This window comes from Phoca vitulina, unplaced genomic scaffold (genome assembly GCF_004348235.1).
Source record: "Phoca vitulina isolate PV1807 unplaced genomic scaffold, GSC_HSeal_1.0 scaffold2, whole genome shotgun sequence".
Taxonomy (NCBI): Eukaryota; Metazoa; Chordata; class Mammalia; order Carnivora; family Phocidae; genus Phoca; species Phoca vitulina.
The window spans coordinates 8,857,140-8,876,529 of record NW_022589705.1 but is presented as its reverse complement, the minus strand read 5'-3'; the positions used below and the strand labels follow the sequence as shown (position 1 = coordinate 8,876,529).

The following is a 19,390-nucleotide window of genomic DNA, read 5'->3' as shown; positions in this document are numbered from 1 at the left end:
TGGTTGGCCCTGTAATCTCTCCGTGCCTCAGTTTCTCTAACTGTAAGGTGGGGCAGATAATCCCTCTGCTCCCTGCCTGTTGTAAAGGTTAGATGTGTAGAAGCCCTTTGAAATGTCACGAGCACAGTTCCAAATGTGAGGCCCGGCTGCCGAGGGAGGTTGCAAAGCCTACAGGGAGGCAGGCGTCTGCCTCTGCGTCAGCCTCACCAGCCTGCGCTCAGACAGGTACTTAAGCATCGCACGTCCATAAATCTCATCTCCTATCTGTAGTCAGCAAATAAACGAAAGGGCAGGCCGCTGCTTCGCTACCATCTGATCTTCTTACCAACCTGGGCCCCGGGCCTCCTCCACCCCCGCCTGAGGCGATGATCCCTCTGCCCTCCCGCGTCTGCTCTCAGCCTGTCAGTTTAATTTAACAAGGTTGCGGGAGAGGTTGGATTTAATCAAACCAGTTGCTGTATCCCTTCTGCTCCGAGGTCCCTCAGTGTCACCACCGAGGCTCAGATTAGACAGTGACAATTACTTCTTCCCTGGCGCTTTCCTTCCCCTCCCTTTCTCTCCCTGAAGGGAGCAAGGAGGCAGACCAGTCTCCTGGGGCCTAAGAATAGATGCAGGAGGATCAAAGGAGGGAAGCAGCCTGACCTGAGAAAGCCCCTCTCGGGCCTTCCAGGCCTTGTTTAAGGCTGAGCGACAGCCCCAGGGATGGGGGGGCTAAGAGAATTCGAGCAGAGCTGCCTCGGGGAAGCCCAAGACTGCCTGAGGACAGAGCTGTGCCATCATCTGTGCTTATTGTCAGGAAACAGGGTGGAGGGTGCGCCAAGGCGGGGGAGGTAGCTGCCTGCTCTGCACAGACCACAGGCATTTACTCCCAGGGTCTCAGCCTGGATCCGGGGGCTCCAGAGCTGGGAGACAACAACAACAAAAGGTGAGTCTCCGCCCGAGTTTCTGAGGCTCTGCTCTTGGCATGAAAGCAGCAGTGACAGGGGGCGCTGCCAGCCGAACCAGGGGTTGGAGGGACGCGCGTGGAAACTGGTGTGGGGACAGCAGGGTAACTGCGGGGCGTGGCAGCGCACGTTGTGTATCTGAGGGTCAGTGGCTGGAAAGCAAGGGACAGGTCTCTGGCGCAGAATCCTCAGGGTGCAGGGAGTTTAGAGTTCCAGAACAAATCGCTCTTCTTGCCGCTTGACTCTTTCCTTTCCCCTCTTTTCCAGGAAGTGGGTGCTCAGCACCTCTTGCTCTCCTGAGCAGCTTGCAGGAGAGAGACTAAGGCCTCTGGAAGGGGAGTCCTCACTGAGGGTGATGGGAATCTTGTTTCCGTTTGCTCATTTGTGTCACATTCTTCCATCGGGCTGGGCAACTGACAGGTGCCTCCCTCCCCGGGCCCCTTTCAGAGTCCCCCTCCCTGCCATTTGTCTCTCACGCACATATCCAGCAGACACCACCATCGGCAGGAGCTGAATATGATTAGCTGAAGCCCTTCCTGACAGCTCCAAAGAGAATCCCTCAAATGCATATTCTACTGAGTGCATCTCATTGCTGCTGACAGCCGCTTTATCAATTAAATTCCACATTCCCAGTCTTTGGAGACGCCATGAACCTCCCTACCTAATAAATCACAGGCCCCCAGTTATTGTTAAATGTCCCATCAGTCTCTAATAAACTCCCTGCCAACAGGAGCAGGTTATTTATTATGCTGCCTGGACAAGAATGAATGGGGCCCCGTTCTCAGAAGGAGAAGAGCAAACGTGACGCCCTCCTCCCTAAAGACTGAGGCCGTGGTAGTAAAAGGGGCAATTAATCAACGTGGGCCTTGGGCAGAGGGGAGCCGGGTCTGGAGAGAGGGAGAAAGACCTGGGGTTCTTTCCCGAAAGCCTGCCAGGGAAATGCCCAGGGTGGTAGGTGGCTACACAGGGCTCAGGGGTTGGGCTTTGGTTGCTTCCCCACCTCCTAATTCCCGTCTGAAAAGGTATTGAACATAGGGTCACCCCCTAGGCCAGGGGCACATGTAAAAATAGTTATTCTCCATGCTGGGAGGTAATCACATAGGATTGAGCAGATCACGAAACAATAAATTCCGTCCAGATGGCCAGATATCGTGACTTGATAAACTTCATATAACTGAAGTTTATTGATGGCAGTAGTTCACTGAGCAGACGAATGGAAGAACGCAGGAGGAAAGGTCCCCCTTGTCTGGGAGAGAGAGCGAGGAAACGCATGCTGAGTCAGTTTGCTGGATAAGCCGCTCGCAGGTAAGCCCTGATACTCGGAAAGCACTGTGCCAACACCTAAAACACCCAAGAGCCATCGGGTGTGAGAAACAGTGTGTGATGTGGGCCTGCAGTTACCTGCCTCCAATTAGATCCCAAATTTAGACGATGCTCCACGGTCTGCAAGTTAAAACCCAAACCCCTCAGCTTTGCCATGAATCGAGCCCCATCCACATTTCCAACTGTATTTCTCTTGTTACATAACAGACGCCCCCCCCCCCCCCGGCTGCGCTGCCGCATTGGGAGAGCACAGCACACTCATTTGATCGCCCTTATGGTAGCAGACAAGGTCCTCCATAACGTGGGACCGATATATCTCTGCAGGCTCATTTCCTGGTACCTGCTGCCATACTTGCCTCCGTTCACACTAAAGCTCGTGGCTTCCCTAAACTATTATGGTTTCTCAGGCTTCCACGCCTTTGCACAAACTGTTCCCTTTGCCCAGAATATCTCTCTGACTTGTCTGCTTGGTGAGCTCTCCTTCCACCCCCACTGCCTGATGAACTCCTTATCTATCCTTCAGGATCGGCTCAGAAAATGAGCCCCCAGTGCTTCGCGGGACTTGAGCTTTGCCTCCTGGTGCTGCCGTTTTGGCAGAAGTACTAAACTCAGGGATTAGGTAAGGAATGATCCGTGCATGGAGTTTTCCCGATAGTTCGATGCACGCTTTGAGGCACTTTGATTTGGGGTGGAGATGAGGAGGGTATAGGGAAGAAAGCTATTGCTCTCTGAATACCAAAAGCCATTTTCCTTAATTTCTCAGAAGTTCTCACTCTCTCCCACATGACAGCCACACTTGAACTAAGGCCCTGGAAAAATGTCAGGATTGCATATGATTTTACACCACCTCGTGCCACTTGCATATTTCCTCCTTGATCGGGGCCACCTGTTTGCGTGTATGTTTCTCCTTGAGGGCAAGGTTCTGTTTATTTTGTCCCATTTCTGTATCTCCCTCACGGGGCTGATTCATATTAGGTGTTCAGAAGATGACTGTCAAAAGAAAGAATAAAGAAATGTTTGCGGGTTAAATGCAACTAGTATTGCCTACCCTTTGTTGCTTTGAGGGTTAAATGAGAAGAAGTTGCTGTAAAAATGGTAGTGCTTTTCTTTTCCACATTTTCCCCATGGATCCTCACACTCAGGGTGGGCCACCTTATGTCCATGTTTTTATTTCCACTGCTTTTCTCTCCTCCGGTACACAAACCTCCACTTGGAAATGATCGTATGGGACCATTAATCCTCAGCATCCATCCTGAGTCTATGTTTTACTTGCTTTTCAGTGCATAGGAATCCTTCCCTTCTCTAGCTCCCAGGTACAGAAGGTGAGGAAAGGCTTTCCAAGGTAGACAGAACGCCATAAGAAAAGGCTGGGGTCCCAGTGTGATTTTACCCTGGGGGAGGCCGGGAGGCACACAAGAGTGTATGTTACCCTCACAACTTACCCAGTTATTAAATGGTCTCTTACCTTTGGGTTTTATCTTTATGGCACTAAAAGTTACAGCCAACAACATTATTAACATTTTTCGCTACTGAGGAAAACATTTTATTGATTTGTGTTTTTAGCTGGAGCAATATAATTTATCCCTAGTAACATTACTGCAATATTTGTGTCCGTGAGACATCATAAACAACAGACACAATCACAGAATGCCTATAAAACTGGAAATGTTCTTTTCTGGAAGAGTAGACCTTTTGTTTCTTTTGGGATGAGAGCTGGCTGCTTCATCAGTGACTGGTGTGAATTCTACAGAACTACTGCTATGTGCATGGAGACCCAGCAAAGACTTTTGAGCAAGATTCAATGTTTGTTAGGCCCACCAAGGGCCTGTGCTGGGCTGGAGAGCACAGAATGATAAAATCCCATCCTTGAGAAGCTCAGAGTGAGGGACGGACACGCAAACAAGTAAATAGAACACGGTGAGAGTGAGACTGGAGTTAATATAGGGTGAAGTGGGGGTCTGGTGTGGGAAATAAAAAAGGCTGTTAAAAGGAACAGGACCTGAAGCTGGACCCAAACAACCTAGGATACGCACTTAAGAAGGATTACTCCGGCACCTGTGGGTTGAGTGGCTGGGAGAGAGAAGAAACTCGGCAGGGGGACCATTCTGGATGTTGTTTCAACAGCTAGGATGATAAAGGGGCTTAAAATAGGATACATGCCAGGGGGACTGGATAGAGGAATGAATAAAATATGTAGAGGTCAAATTACCTGCCCTTAGGTAATTGTTAGAAAAGGAGAGGGATGGTAGATGGTGGGGTCTAGAATAATTCTCAGGTGTGGGATGTGGGGGTTGGGTGGGTGCGAGGTGGGGGTACTATGGGGAAGCCTGGAAAATTCAGTGCCCAATCCCAACAGGCCCCCCTCTTTCACATGGGCAGTTGACATTTTCTCAATGTTTTCTAAATTTCTAAGCAAAATACATCTTTGGGACCTCTTTCCAATGGGATTACCTTGCCAAAGCGCCCCCCCCCCATCATTTGGAATCTGGGTACGTGCACATGTGTGAAAATAGGGGGAGAGATAATGATCAGAATGATGATATAAGGACAAAAGAAAAACTTGGGAGTTGGACGTAGAATATCTTTAGGTTTTAAATTGTGAATAAGATTAGGTTCCAGAAATATTTAAATTTGGAATTATGACTAAGACTTGGTCATAGGAGCTTGTTTATTCAATATTAAGCACTTACTATGTTTCAGATCTGGTTTTTTCCCATTAGGAATACAGGAGAGAACTAGACAGGTCCCTGTCCTCACAGAGTGGGGGAGACAGACAATAAACACAATCTCAGATAGTGGTAAGTACCATGAAGAAAAATAAAGCAGAACAAGGGAACAGAGTGGTGGGAAAGGTGGGGGAGCTCAGGGGATGGGGGAACTAGGTTAGATGATAATAATAGGTCGGGGTGAAATAGGTGATGGGGGTTAAAGAGTAAGCTTCTCATGATGAGCACTGAGTAATGTATAGAATGGTTGAATCGCTGTATCTTACACCTGAAGCTAATATAACACAGTTAACGCTACTGGAATTAAAATACATCGACATGGTTGGAACTGGAGGGTATTATGCTGAGCGAAATAAGTCAATCAGAGAAATTATATGGTTTCACTCATGTGTGGAATATAAGAAATAGCGCTGAGGATCGTATGGGAAGGGATGGAAAACTAAATGGGAAGCAATCAGAGAGGGAGACAAACCATGAGAGATTCTTAACTATAGGAAACAAACTGAGGGTTGCTGCTGGGGCACCTGGGTGGCTCAGTCGTTAGGCGTCTGCCTTCGGCTGGGGTCGTGGTCCCAGGGTCCTGGGATCGAGCCCCACATCGGACTCCCTGCTTGGCAGGGGTCCTGCTTCTCCCTCTCCGCCTGCTTGTGTTCCCTCTCTCGCTGTGTCTCTCTCTGTCAAATAGATGAAATCTTTAAAAAACAAAACAAAACTGAGGGTTGCTGGAGGGAAGGTTGGTAGGGATTGAGGTAACTGGGTGATGGGCATTAAGGAGGGCAGATGACGTGATGAGCAACTGATGAATTACCTAACTCTGTATCTGAAACTAATGATGTACCATATATTGGCTAATTCAATTTAAATAAAAAAAAACTTATTAAAAAATAATAGGTCAGGAACGACCTCTTTGGAAAGGCGATATTTGAGCAGAGACCTTAAAGGAAGGGAAAGTGGGAAAGACTGTCAGCTGTCACCCGTGAGATGGTGGTGCATAGCGCCAGGGACAGCAGCAGATTTGGGATGTCTATCAGACTTCTGAGTGGCGTTGCTGAGAAGGCAGATGGATGTACAAATCTAAGTTCAGGAGGTGTGAGGACGAGCTAGGGCTTTGGGAGGTGTCAGTCGGGGCCTGGCTGCAATTCAGTGGACCGCATGGGCGCTCAGTGCGCCAGCTACAGCGCTGGGGCTGGGGACAGAGAGGAGTGAAGCGGTAGCGAGACGGACACGGACCGCACTACGGGGAAGTCCTGTCCGGCCGTGCTCGGAGCTCCGGGCGGGCGGGGACAGGCCCGGCCGGAGGCGCCCGCCGCCCGCGGCCCGGAGGCGGGGAGTGTGACGCCCCGCGCGCATCACAAAGCCCGCGTTGTGAGCGTGGCGGGGCGGGGCGCGGGGCTGGCCGGACCGCCCACGGAGGCCCGGGAGGCGGGGCGGCGCCCCCACCGTGAGCGCGCGGCGCCCTCTGCAGGCTGCCCGCGACCGCATGCCGGTAGCCTCCACCTTCCTCTCCTCCCTCTTCCCGCCTTCCTCGGGCCACATTTTTTGTCGTTATCGCTGTTTCCGAGACTTCCTAAGCCTCCGACTTCCGTCCCTTCGCGCCTCTCCCAAGCCAAGCGTGTCAGTGTCTTTCCGGGAGGACTGCCAATAAAGTTGTTCCTCTTCTCGCTCCTAGGCTCCTTCCCTCGCCTCAAGTACCGCGAGATCGGGCGGCGCGACGACGATGGCGGCGGCGTTTGAAGCCCCCGCGGCCTTAGCGACGGTGGAGGCCGCTATGCCGGCGGAGCGTGTGGCCGCACAGGTCGCGGCCTCGGAGCCAGTCCCCGGGCCGGTGCGGAGCCTGCGGACGGCTCACGACGTCAGCGGGCCGCGGACCCGCACGGGGGACGTGCTGCTGGCGGAGCCGGCCGACTTCGAGTCACTGCTGCTGTCGCGGCCCGTGCTGGAGGGGCTGCGGGCGGCCGGCTTCGAGCGGCCCTCGCCGGTGCAGCTCAAGGCCATCCCGCTGGGGCGCTGCGGGCTCGGTGAGGGCGGGGGCCGCGCTCGGGCCGGGAGGGTCCGGGAGGAGCCCCAGGGCGGCCGCCGGTGCCGGCCTCGGCCTGCGGCCGGGCGCTGTGCGCCTTCGAGCCTCAGTTTCCTTTCTTGTAAAACAGAGACGCGGTGTTCAGTTGGAAGATGGTTACGGCCCTTCGCACAGTGACAGGTGGCTCTCAATTCGAGGAGATGAAGTAGAGGTTCAGGGAAGAGGCATGTCTCCGGATGTGGCCTCATGCTTTTTTGAGTTAACTACAAACGAATGTGCCAATTCGGTGATCTCTGGAGAACCTTCTGGTTCTGTGATTTCATGTTGGTATTTAAGCTTCTTTAGTCAGTACTGGCTAGTGATGCATATATCTTTTTCTCCTCAGATTTAATTGTTCAAGCCAAATCTGGCACTGGGAAAACCTGTGTGTTCTCTACCATTGCTTTGGACTCTCTTGTTCTTGAAAACCTAAGCACCCAGGTGAGTGTAGCTCAGAGGACCCAAAGGAGGGTATGTGGATTTTATCACAGGTTGGATGCAACACCAGTAGCTTCTGAGAGAGAAGAGATGAATTTGATGATGATTCAGTTAAGCCATATGAAAAGTATAGAAACAAAGTAGACATTAAAGCCGTTGCGTGGCTGTGGTGTGGGTGGTAACCAAGGATCCCTCATTAGTGTTAGAGGTTTGGAAATTTCTGTTACTGCATCTTAAATAGATTAAGTCTGCCATGTGTGTCAATTTTTTCATTACCTGAAAATACAGATAGGTTTTCTTTACTCTTTTACTTGCTGACCCGAATGTGGTAGGATTTAGTATTTGGCCTGATTGATGATAACGTGGTGCTCTGGCTATTGCTGGCTCTGTGAGTGTGTTCTATTGATCTCCCATCTTCTAGGTTCTCTTGGAGTAGGTCTAAAGATGGCCTTACCCAAATTAATAAGCGATTTAGGTTTGGGGATCGTTTCTTCAACAAAGTTTGGCTGAGCCCATGTTATGTATAAACAGTATGCCAGTACATCCATATTCAAAGCTTTTTGAGTCTTATAACCACCAAATTCTGGGTTATGCACATAGGAAATCCTTCTGCTTCCCAAAGACTTAAGCTAGTCTACTTGTGAATTTGAGATGTAGTCGAGATTTTGGCTTCTGACAATTTGGCAGTAGGTGAAATGCCAAAACGCTGAATAAGTTCCATAAACCAAATTTGAATTTTTAAACTTCAGATCTTTATGTTCTCAAAGTAATACATATTCATTTTTGAAAAATTGGAAAATTCAGAAAAGTAAGCAAGTACCAGGAAACAGCACATAATTTTACCTACCCAGAAAGAAACTGCTGTTAACTGTTTTGGCATATTTTCCTCTAGCTTTTTTTTTTTTTTTAAGGAGTTTTTTTCTTCTCATAGCTGAGAACATGTAGTTTCACCTTGTCCTCCAGTTGTTATATTGCAGAGTTCTCACCGTGAGTCTCAAGGCTCCTTTTTCATGGGCCTAGATATCTGACCCTGATTTGGTCCAGTGGGCTTCCCTGCTATTCCTCAAGCACACTAAGAACATTATTGTTGTAAGGCCTCTACATTTGCTGTGTTCTCTTCTCGAAAACAGTTCCCCAGGTGTCACACAGCTAGCTCTACTCTGTGGTGTACATTTAGGTCTCTGCTCAGATGTTACGCCCTTACGCCCTACGGCCTTCCTAGATGGCGCCATTTAAAATAACTCCTTCCCTTCCTTGTCACTTCTCTCTTTTCCCTGTTTGATTTTTCTTTATAGCACTTTTCATTGTATGTCATGATTTATGTATGTTTGTTTATTGTGTATGTTCTTACACAGAATGAAAGTGCCATGAGAGCAAGGACTGTGTATTGTTTTTTTTTTTTTTAAGATTTTATTTATTTATTTGAGAGAGAGACAGAGACAGGGCATGAGCCGTGGGGGGGAGGCAGAGGGAGAGGGAGAAGCAGATTCCCCGCTGAGCTGGGAGCCCGATGTGGGACTCGATCCCAGGATCCTGAGATCATGACCTGAGCCCATGGCAGACACTTAACCAACTGAGCCACCAAGGCGCCCCTGGACTGTGTATTGTTGACTCTACAGCAACTTACATGTTGCCTAGTACATATAGTAGGTTCTTGTTTAATAACATTTGTTGAATGAATACATAAGTGAATGAATGGAGTAGCTTCCCTTGTCTATAAAAACTCATCATTTAAAATGGTTGTTTAAATGAAAAATAGCTCACTGTAGTATGAGCGTGCCAATCACATGTATCATTTCCACTGACTTGTTAAAGGTATATATATTTTATGCTTTTTTAGATTTTGATCTTGGCTCCTACAAGAGAAATTGCTGTACAGATACATTCTGTTATTACAGCTATTGGAATAAAAATGGAAGGCTTAGAGTGTCATGTCTTTATTGGAGGGACTCCATTATCACAAGACAGAACCAGACTTAAAAAGTGTCATATTGCTGTTGGCTCTCCTGGTAAGATATCACCCTGTTTATAACTGGGGCTTTTAAGGAACTGAACGCTTTTCATATAAGTAATATAATTAAGGTAAGAATATGGGAATCTTTAATAACTATGATAATTATTTTGAGGATTATAAATGAAGAGGCTTAGACTAGTGAGGTATAGACACGTGACTGGATTACCAAGAGGACTTATGAAATCTCCATAAGGATGTTTAAGCACATGTATGGAATTGGCTTCTGAGAAGAGGAGGAATGAGATGATTTTCAGGAAGCCTTTCTAAGCCATGGATTGGGATTATTCTTTGCTTCTCTATTAATCATTCAGTCGTGAATCACTCAAATCAGAATTTAGTATTCAGGGCCTTAGCATTAAGTTTTTTTTGATGAGAACAGTGTTATGATCCATACTTATTGGTGGTGAAATGTGAGGGAAAAATAATGGATTTAGGCAAGATCAGAACTCAATTTCGGATTTGTGGTTCAGTGTATAAATGCATAATAACGAGGGTCGGGTCAAGAAGGTCAGCAGTATGAACGGTGAGTAAGTAGGCTAACAACATTGACTGCGATCTGCACACATTCAGTGCATCTTAAATATTTTCAATATGCTTTTTTCTGGAATTTAGGCAGAATTAAACAACTGATAGAACTTGACTACTTGAACCCAGGCAGTATACGTCTCTTTATTCTTGATGAAGCAGATAAGCTTTTAGAAGAAGGCAGCTTCCAGGAGCAAATAAAGTAAGAGAAATAATGTGCTTGACTATTAAAATGGTGTCCTAAAGTGTCTATTTTTAGCCTTTCCAGGTGCTAATTACTGGGATTGGTTTCCATGGTATGTATTTCTCTTCTGTTTTGCAGCTGGATTTATTCTTCCTTGCCTGCCAGTAAACAGATGTTGGCAGTGTCAGCTACCTACCCTGAATTTTTGGCTAATGCTTTGGCAAAGTACATGAGAGATCCCACTTTTGTAAGACTAAATTCCAGTGATCCGAGTCTCATAGGTGAGTATAGGTATTGGATACTTACATTCCTGGTTTGTGACATTCTGGAGCTTTCCCTTGCCTAGTTGGCTGTTGTTTTCGTATTTGCTATAGCAAATATGTTTGTTTTAACAGAAGACTTTTGACTTCTTTCTAGGTTTGAAGCAATATTACAAAATTGTCAGTTCATACCCTTTGGCCCATAAGATTTTTGAGGAAAAGGCTCAGCATTTACAGGAACTATTCAGCAGAATCCCGTTTAATCAAGCCTTAGTCTTTTCTAATTTGCACAGCAGGTAATGTACCTTAAGAGGTCACCTGGAGACCTTGTGAAATAAAAGGTGTAGGGCCATATTTATAAAATTATAACCCTCTGTGTTATTTTTCATAGAGCACAACATTTGGCAGATATCCTTTCTTCTAAAGGCTTTCCTGCTGAGTGCATTTCAGGTAAGTTCATCTCTTACTTTAATCTTTGTTTAGTGTTCTGACTTGAAGCCTGTCCAAAGTCAGGAGGAAGAAATACTACTTCGTGAGTTGTCTTGAGTGTGAGGTTACACTGAGTCTCCAGAGTAAAGGAGATTTCAGGTGAATATTTCATTGGGATTTGATATATCGATATCCTTGTTGTTTAAGAAGTAACTTGGTATATAATATGAAATTAGGAAATTGGAATGGATTGTCCATAAAGAACTTAATAATTTTATAAAGTTTGTCTTTGTCATCTTCAGAGAAAAATATTTTGCTTCTTTCCATAATCATTGTAAAAATGCTAAGAATTGCTACTGAATTAACTGCTTTAAGGTCTTGTGGAAGGCAAAGATGATTCTTCTTTTTAAGGTTTTATTTTTAAGTAATCTCTATATCCAATATAGGGCTCGAACTCACAACCCTGAGATCAAGAGTTGCATGCTGTACCCACAGAGCCAGCCGGGTGCCCCAAGATGATTCATTTTTGACACATAGCTAAATTATTGCTGCTGACCTAATAGGAATGAAAGATTTAAAGGAATTTTTGATCAGTGAGCTCCTTTTTAGAATTTTCATTGATAGCTTAGTTTTTAACCTGTTAGCCTAAGCTTGTCTAGTCTTTATATATTTATATATATATAAATATTATATATATATATAATATATATATAATATTTATATATCATGAGATATTGGGGAGAGTTTATTAATATTTTGACCATAGATCACACTTCAAAACAAAATTTATAAACAGCTAATTATAGCAATTTTATTTTCCTAAGAATTACTCTACTTCATATGTAACTTTGCAGATACAATGTTATATCTGCAGGCATAACCTAGTCACCGTTTAGAATTAATTTTTGAATTTCAAGTTGACTGCCTAACCAGATGTTTTTTTTTTTTAAGATTTTTTAAATTTATTTTTTGACAGCGAGAGAGGGAACACAAGCAGGGGGAGGGGGGGAGGGAGAAGCAGTCCTCCCGCGGAGCACGGAGCCTGATGCGCGGCTCGATCCCAGGACCCTGGAATCATGACCTGAGCTGAAGGCAGATGCTTAAGGACTGAGCCACCCAGGTCGATCCCAGGACCCTGGGATCATGACCTGAGCCGAAGGCAGACACTTAAGGACTGAGCCACCCAGGCGCCCCCTAACCAGATTTTAAAAGATTCTGACTTTAGGTCTTAACCTAGATTTGCATGTAAGGAGAGAATTAACTTTGTTTGGTGTATTTTTAAAGTGTTAAGACTGGTAGTTATGATTTCTGCTTTTTGTGGACTTGATAAATATGTATTAGCTTGTTTTTATATGACTTTCTTTTTGGGTGTTTTTAGGCAACATGAATCAGAATCAGCGTCTTGATGCTATGGCCAAACTGAAGCAGTTTCATTGCAGAGTCCTCATTTCCACAGATTTGGTAAATTGCCTGTTCAGTTTGGGTGACTAATCCATCCTGACTTGGGCTCTATTATCAGATGCACAGGTTTCATTTATTATTTTATATGGGTGTATCTGATAAGAATACCAGAAGGGAATTGTCTTTCCAGTGCTGGGGAATTTGCTTTCTTCAAAGTCTTTTATATTTTCGTGTTTATTCTTGAAACTAGTCATTAGAAATGAATTTCCTTTTCCTTTGCTCCTAAATATCCTCCTGGTCTTAACTTGGCTCTTGGTTATATTAGAGTAAGCGGGTGTGCGTTGGTGCCCATGTAGCCGTTAACGCAAACACTTGTTCTCTTCTTTAATTTAAGACTTCCCGTGGGATTGATGCTGAGAAGGTGAACCTGGTTGTAAATTTGGATGTACCATTGGATTGGGAGACATATATGCATCGGATTGGCAGAGCTGGCCGTTTTGGTAAAAAAAAAAAAAAAAAAAAAAAAAGAAAAAAGTTTGGCTGCTTTCTTTAGGAGGAAGAATTACAAATATGACAGGTGGAGTGACACGTATGTGAAATTGATCTACATAACATTCCCTCTGTGCTTTAGGTACTTTGGGGTTGACAGTGACCTACTGTTGTCGGGGAGAAGAAGAAAACGTGATGATGAAAATTGCCCAGAAATGTAACATCAACCTTTTGCCTTTACCAGGTACATTTTGTCTATCTCATTTTGCCATCAGAAGAATAATCGTATTGGTGATAGGCCTCATAAAAATAATAGTTGACACGGAGTACTTAGGATGTGTTGGGTCCCGTTCAGTATGTTAACTCCTTTAATTCTTGCCACAATCCTGTGAAGTGCGTGCTATTATTATCGACTTTTTGTGAATGAGGATATTGAGGCATTGAGAAGTTAAGTAATTTGCCTAAGTTCTTATAGCTCATAAGCAGCAGGGAGAAGATTGTAAGGTAATTCCTGGCACATGAAAAATGTTTTACTACTGTATTAGCTCTATATTTTAGTTTGTAGCCTTGCAATTTCATTTTATTCTTTTATATAACGGGGCATATATTTTATTACTTTTGTCGCTTTAAAGGTAATTCTTGCCATATTCGCCTTCGTCACCATGAGGAAGGAGTAGTATCTTTAATTTGAATGCTATTTTGAAAATTTTGAAGTGTTTTCTTTCTTTTCTTTCTTTTTTTTTTTTTTGAGTTTACTTATCTACTTACTAAGTAATCTCCACACCAACATAGGGCTCAAACTCATGACCCCGAGATCGAGTTGAATGCTCTTCCAACTGAGTCATCCAGGAACCCCTGCTACAATGTTCTCTTTTGATTTTAGTGACTCATTTGTCAGGCTGATTTTTTTAAGTGCCACCTGGGAAATTGCATGTCCAAGACTATTGATGATCTCTTGAAAATTTAAAAAAAACTGTCATGTAGAAATGTGGTTTATTTGCTACATTTGTTAATGTATGCAGTGTTTGTGTGTGTATGTATACACGTGTATATGTAGATACGTGTGTGTATATATATATATACACAGATATATACTTATATAACATATACATGATCTTCTAGAATATGGGATATGTAGTTATTGAATAAATACAGCATGGAATATTTTATTTATTTATATATAACTCCTTTAGTGATTTTTATAAAGCTAGACTAAGCACATGTCTGGGAGTTAGTTCTGGCTTTATAATAACTCATTTTTTAATCTTTTCACAAATTTCTTTAATTGCTCTAAGCTTATGTTCTGATTTAGAAAATATTTGTTTTTAGAAACGGTCTGTAGGTTCTTTGTCAGTTTTAAGACACTACAGTATGTTAATTCTATGTGTAAGTCTATTGGTAACCTGTCAAATGATTATAATGTGGAAAAAATAAATTGAAAATTGGTATAAGAGGGTTAAGACTTTGCGTAGGATTCAGTATCATAGCATTTAGTGATAAAAAGAAAATTTGCCTTTGGATATTGGAAAATGACGTATTTGGATCTTTATGTAATGTTAACAGAGCCCTGAAATCATGAGAAAGTGTATTTGTGGTGTTAGACTTATATCGGACTAGGAACTTATAGGCTGCTCAGATTAAGTACCTGGGGCAGGAGTGGGAGAGAAATTGGCCTGTTTTATAGGTGTTGGGAAGCAAAGGAATCAAAGTTCTAGTCAGAGGGTCTTTTCAGCCAGAGATCAAGAGCCCCAGCTGAAGAGTCCTGATCCGAGGGATTAGGTAGTGGGTACATATACATGAGCACCAATAGCAACAATAAACAGACAAGACCTGTGTAAATCATGGGCTCTGTATGTTTTGTCTGCCTAAGATGAAAATTGATCACACTTTGGGAAGGTCAGAGTGTACAGGTGGGAGCGAATAGGAAATTTAGAGAGCTGGAGCCAGCAAATTTTTTAAAACTCACAAGTGCTATTGAGACCATAGATCTTTTTTATAGTCATCTGACTTTTTCCCCTGTAGAGGTTTTTCTCCACTGTTGGAGGCAGTGATTTCTCCCTTTTGGGAGTATAGAGGGACAGATTTACTTGGGTGCAGAGTTGCAATTGTAATATTTCCCAGCTGATAAGCTTTGGGGGGAGCACAATCCGTTTTCTAATATCTTGTTTTGCTGTTGGCATTAGTGAGATCAAGGGGAGGAGTTGGGGAGAGTGAGGAGGGAAGAGATGGGAGAATTGCTACAGCCTTGGACCTTACTCCTAGTGTAAGCTCTTTTTGAGTGGGAGGTATGGGGGGGAGATATTGCTTGTGGGTATGGGATGGGTCTTGCATATTTGGGGGCATATTTCTTTACTGCAAGGATTGTTTAGATCTTTTAAAATACTAATATAATGTAATCCTTAAGCTTCTTAGTATATTATTAGTATATTTTATTTCTTAACCTTATTTGACTGTGGAAAGCTTTATGAAGTCATTCAAAAATTGCTGATCTAGAGCAGCTCACACTTTTAATATTCTTCTATTCCTTTTATGTAGATCCCATTCCTCCTGGTCTAATGGAAGAATGTTTGGATTGGGACGTGGAGGTTAAAGCTGCTATGCATACGTATGGCTTAGCAAGTGTACCTACCCAGCCCTTAAAAAAGCAGATCCAAAAAATGGAGAGAACCTTTCAAACTCAGAAAGGTCATGGTAACCACGTGGCTTCATCTAAAAATACTTCTGTATCTTCACTATTAGTCAAATCAAAAAATAATCCTAAACAGAAGCTTCCTGTGAAAAGCCACTCAGACTGTGGAGTCATAGAAAAAGCAATGTCACCAAAAGAAGTGGGCTGTGGCATACAATTGGAAGAGCAAATGAAGAATCCTGTTGAGATCTCTGTTGAAAACTCTACCAGTCAGCACCAGGTCAAAGAAGCTTTACCTGTGTCACTGCCCAAAATTCCTTGTCTGTCTTCCTTTAAAATCCACCTGCCGTACTCTTTGACTTTTACAGAATTGGTGGAGGATTATGAACACTATATTAAAGAGGGGTTAGAGAAGCCTGTGGAAATCATCAGGCATTACACAGGTCCTGGGGATCAGACTGTGAATCCTCAAAATGGTTTTGTAAGAAACAGAATTCCCGAGGAGAGAGTGCCGATATTGGCAAGTAGTAGTCAGTCTGGAGACTCAGAGAGTGACAGTGATTCTTACAGCTCGAGGACTTCTTCCCAGAGCAAAGGAAATAAGTCCTACTTGGAAGGCTCTTCAGATACTCAGCTGAAAGACTTGGAATCCACTCCTATGGATGGCCATATCTCTTTGGAACAACCTCTGAATGGAGACGACACCCCTCATCCAGCAGGGTATCAAGAATCACCTGGAATCCAGACAAAGGCCAGGCATAAAGAGGGGGCTAACCAGAGAGCTAGGCAGAGCCGGAGAAACCCTCCCAGGCGGTCTTCCTATCGAGCACAGGCAGAACCTCAGGAAGATGGTTGGTATGACTGCCACAGGGAAACACATCCAGGTTTTTCTGATGCCTATCAGGATTATGAGGAGTACTGGAGGGCTTACTACAGGGCATGGCAGGAGTACTACGCTGTTGCCTCTCAGTCGTATTATTGGAATGCTCAGAGGCATCCAAGCTGGATGGCGGCTTATCACATGAATACCATTTATCTCCAAGAAATGATGCGAGGCAACCAGTGATTGTAGGCGGTACCTCACCCCATCCAGAAACACCAACGAGCGAAACCTTTGGATAGCCAACCTCCTTGGCCTATATAGTAGAGTGGCATTTTTGAGGAATTTGAAAAGTCTCGAGGCTTCCCGCTGGGACACATCTATTTTTCAGATTGTTTTGACGTACCTGATCAGGTACATTATCTTTTTTTTTTTTTTTTTAAGAAACTTCACGGATCAGATTCTTGAAGCAAAATTTTGGGGACACAGACCTAAAAGTCCTAGGATGCCATTTTCTGTAAGCCATTTGGAAAAGAAACATTTAAAAAGACTTATACCACTGCTTACTTTAAAAAAATAAAAACAGTTGAGATTTAAAAAATAATGTTAGTTCATGCTGTGGAGTTCTTGACAAAAGGCTTGGACTGTATTTCCATAGAGGTGTGTTCTTGTAGAAATCTGTAGCCTGGTAGATCAGAAAATCCCCTCGCCTTTTATATTTAGGCAGGAAGGAATAAATATTGCTTCAGACTTTTCCAAAGGTACTTGCTTTCATGCTCTTTGCTTCCAGTAAAAATATTTGTTACCAGTAAAAATGCAAACTTAGTCAAATGTTTATTGACATGTTTATTGTTCATCTTTTGAATGTCTTGTTTTTAAGATTGAAAAGCTGTCTGTTTTTACTGTGCATTAAATAGCTGAGGATCATCAGTGGCTGTCTTATTTTTGTTTCTCAAGAAAAGGAGTAACTCTTACTCTTTGTTGGTTCTTGGATCCTTTTAGGGGTCTGATGAAAGCTATAGATTTGTAGAGTTTCCATGCTGTAAACAGGAACTGTGTATGTAATTCCAAGAGGTTCATAGACCTTCTGAAGCCCATGTATGAAACCCAGATTAAGAACTGCACTACTCTGCTGGGAGGCTAAGGGAAAGTTCTAGGTCTTTAAGTATTTTTTGGAAGCTGGAACTCAGTTCTGTTCAGACTCTTCCCACAGTGTGTCCTGATCTTACGTCTTCTAGAAATTTCCCCCCAGTTTTTACTTTTAATGTTTTTAATTTAAATTTTCTCCCAGTTTCTGCTTTTAATGACACCTAGTAGGGAGCATCTCATTTTTCTGAGATGGTGCATCTATAAATTACAATTTAGAAAAAATGTAATTGGAAGTTACAGCAATGCCCCCTTATCCGAGATTTTGCTTTCTGCGGTTTCAATTACCTCCAGTCAACTGTGGTCCAGAAGCAGACGATCCTTCTGACATATTGTCAGGCTGGTAGTAGCCTAATGCTATGTCACAGTGCCTACATCATTCACCATCACGTGGGCATTCTATCAGCTCACATCATCACAAGAAGAAAGGTGAGTATGGTACAATAAGATTTTCAGAGACCATATTCACATAACCTATAGTTTGTTGTGATTGTTCTATTGTTAATCTCTTACTGTGCCTCGTTTATCAACTAAACTTAATTATAGGTATGCATGTATAGGAAAGAACAGGTATATATAGGATTCGGTACTGTCTAGTTTCAGGCATCCACTGGGGACCTGGAACATATTCTTTGTGGATAAGGGGGGGGACAACTGTACACATTCTTTCTTTTCTGTGGCAATCCTTTTATGATTATGCATTTGGGTCCCAAACCTTTTTGTGAACTGGATTTGTGGTGAGGGAACCTGTTACAAATAGAAATGTATTCACTTTTTAAAGGGAAAGCTCTTCTTTCCTGTGTACATACTTATCTAGGCAGTACAAACATTTACCCCCAGGGCTGTCCGCAAACATCCACAGCCATTGTCATTTACTGTCCAACACTCACATACCACCACCCTAAACTCCTGTTTAACTTGGATTCCTGTCATCTGGTTTGGGCAATGGTACACTTTACTTACACGTATCTGTACTGTATATGTATTGCCAAAGTCGAATGAATTAAATTAACACTGTAAATAGCAAATCCATAATTAGGTCCACCATGTCATTAAGAGGTAGAGACTTTAATTACACACATTTCAACAAGATCCTGTCATTGCTATATAATTGAACTTACTTCTTTTCTTCTACCCTCTCCCCCACAATACAGCCAAGTTCACAGTCTGTCATTGCTAGGGGATTTTAATTAGGATACTGCTGCATCTTAATTAGAGATGAGGTTACCTATTAGTCTTGAAATTAATTGGATTCTTTCTTTAGGTTTGTTGTATTTTGTGTGTGTTTTTTGATACAAAAATAAGCTGGAGGTGAGAATACATATAACATAGGAAAATAATGATTGTTTCATTTTCCATAAGCATTTGCTTGGAAAATTTCAGCCGTTACCGTCCCAAAGAAGGGATGCAGTAGTAATGGCGGCTGTGGAAGGAACTGCTGCTATTTGTCCATGATTATATGGAAGACTTTTTTGTTTAGAATTGGCAGTCAAGGTGCATGTCTCCGTCATCTGTTAGGAACCACAGATAGGTTTTAGGTAAATTCGCTTGTGAATGCTTTGTGGTTTAGTCGAAAGAGCATTCGTCCTGGTGGAGACTCTGCTGCTGCCTCCTTTATCTTGTACCTGTCATACCACCTCTTAGGGTCTAGTTTTCTCATCAATTAAATGAGACTAGATTTTTAGGCTCCCAGTTTCTAAGACTTAATTAATATATGACTAATAAGAGAAAATAGTTTCTAGTTAGGGAAAAGAATAATCATTTCATGAATATACAGAGCCTTTATAAATTCAGGTGATTTGGATGAAGGCCAGTGAATTGGTTTAAGGTCTGAATTTTAGAGTGCTAAACTATACTGACCACAACTATTCAAGTTTAACTTAAATTAGGCTAGCAGTATTAACGTGTAGAGAAATCTTTAGGAAACCTGCAGCTGTGGATAATTCTGACTTGGAAGACATTATTATTTTGGGTAATAAAGTAACATTTTCTAAATTAGCTTAAGT

At 43.3% G+C, this 19,390-nt stretch overlaps 1 protein-coding gene across 1 annotated transcript; it reads left to right on the top strand.

Annotated features, from left to right (window-relative positions):
• The first annotated feature begins 838 nt into the window (after positions 1–838).
• Positions 839–17,484, top strand: DDX20 (DEAD-box helicase 20). The gene is made up of 15 exons (XM_032421539.1): positions 839–925; positions 1,212–1,364; positions 2,142–2,249; positions 2,791–2,886; positions 6,663–7,011; positions 7,396–7,490; positions 9,328–9,496; positions 10,114–10,228; positions 10,349–10,491; positions 10,628–10,766; positions 10,862–10,920; positions 12,278–12,360; positions 12,695–12,800; positions 12,932–13,033; positions 15,325–17,484. Exons 5-15 carry the CDS (start codon positions 6,711–6,713, stop codon positions 16,482–16,484), a joined length of 2,472 nt encoding a protein of 823 aa, XP_032277430.1. The 5' UTR covers positions 839–925; positions 1,212–1,364; positions 2,142–2,249; positions 2,791–2,886; positions 6,663–6,710; the 3' UTR covers positions 16,485–17,484.
• Positions 17,485–19,390: the final 1,906 nt, after the last annotated feature.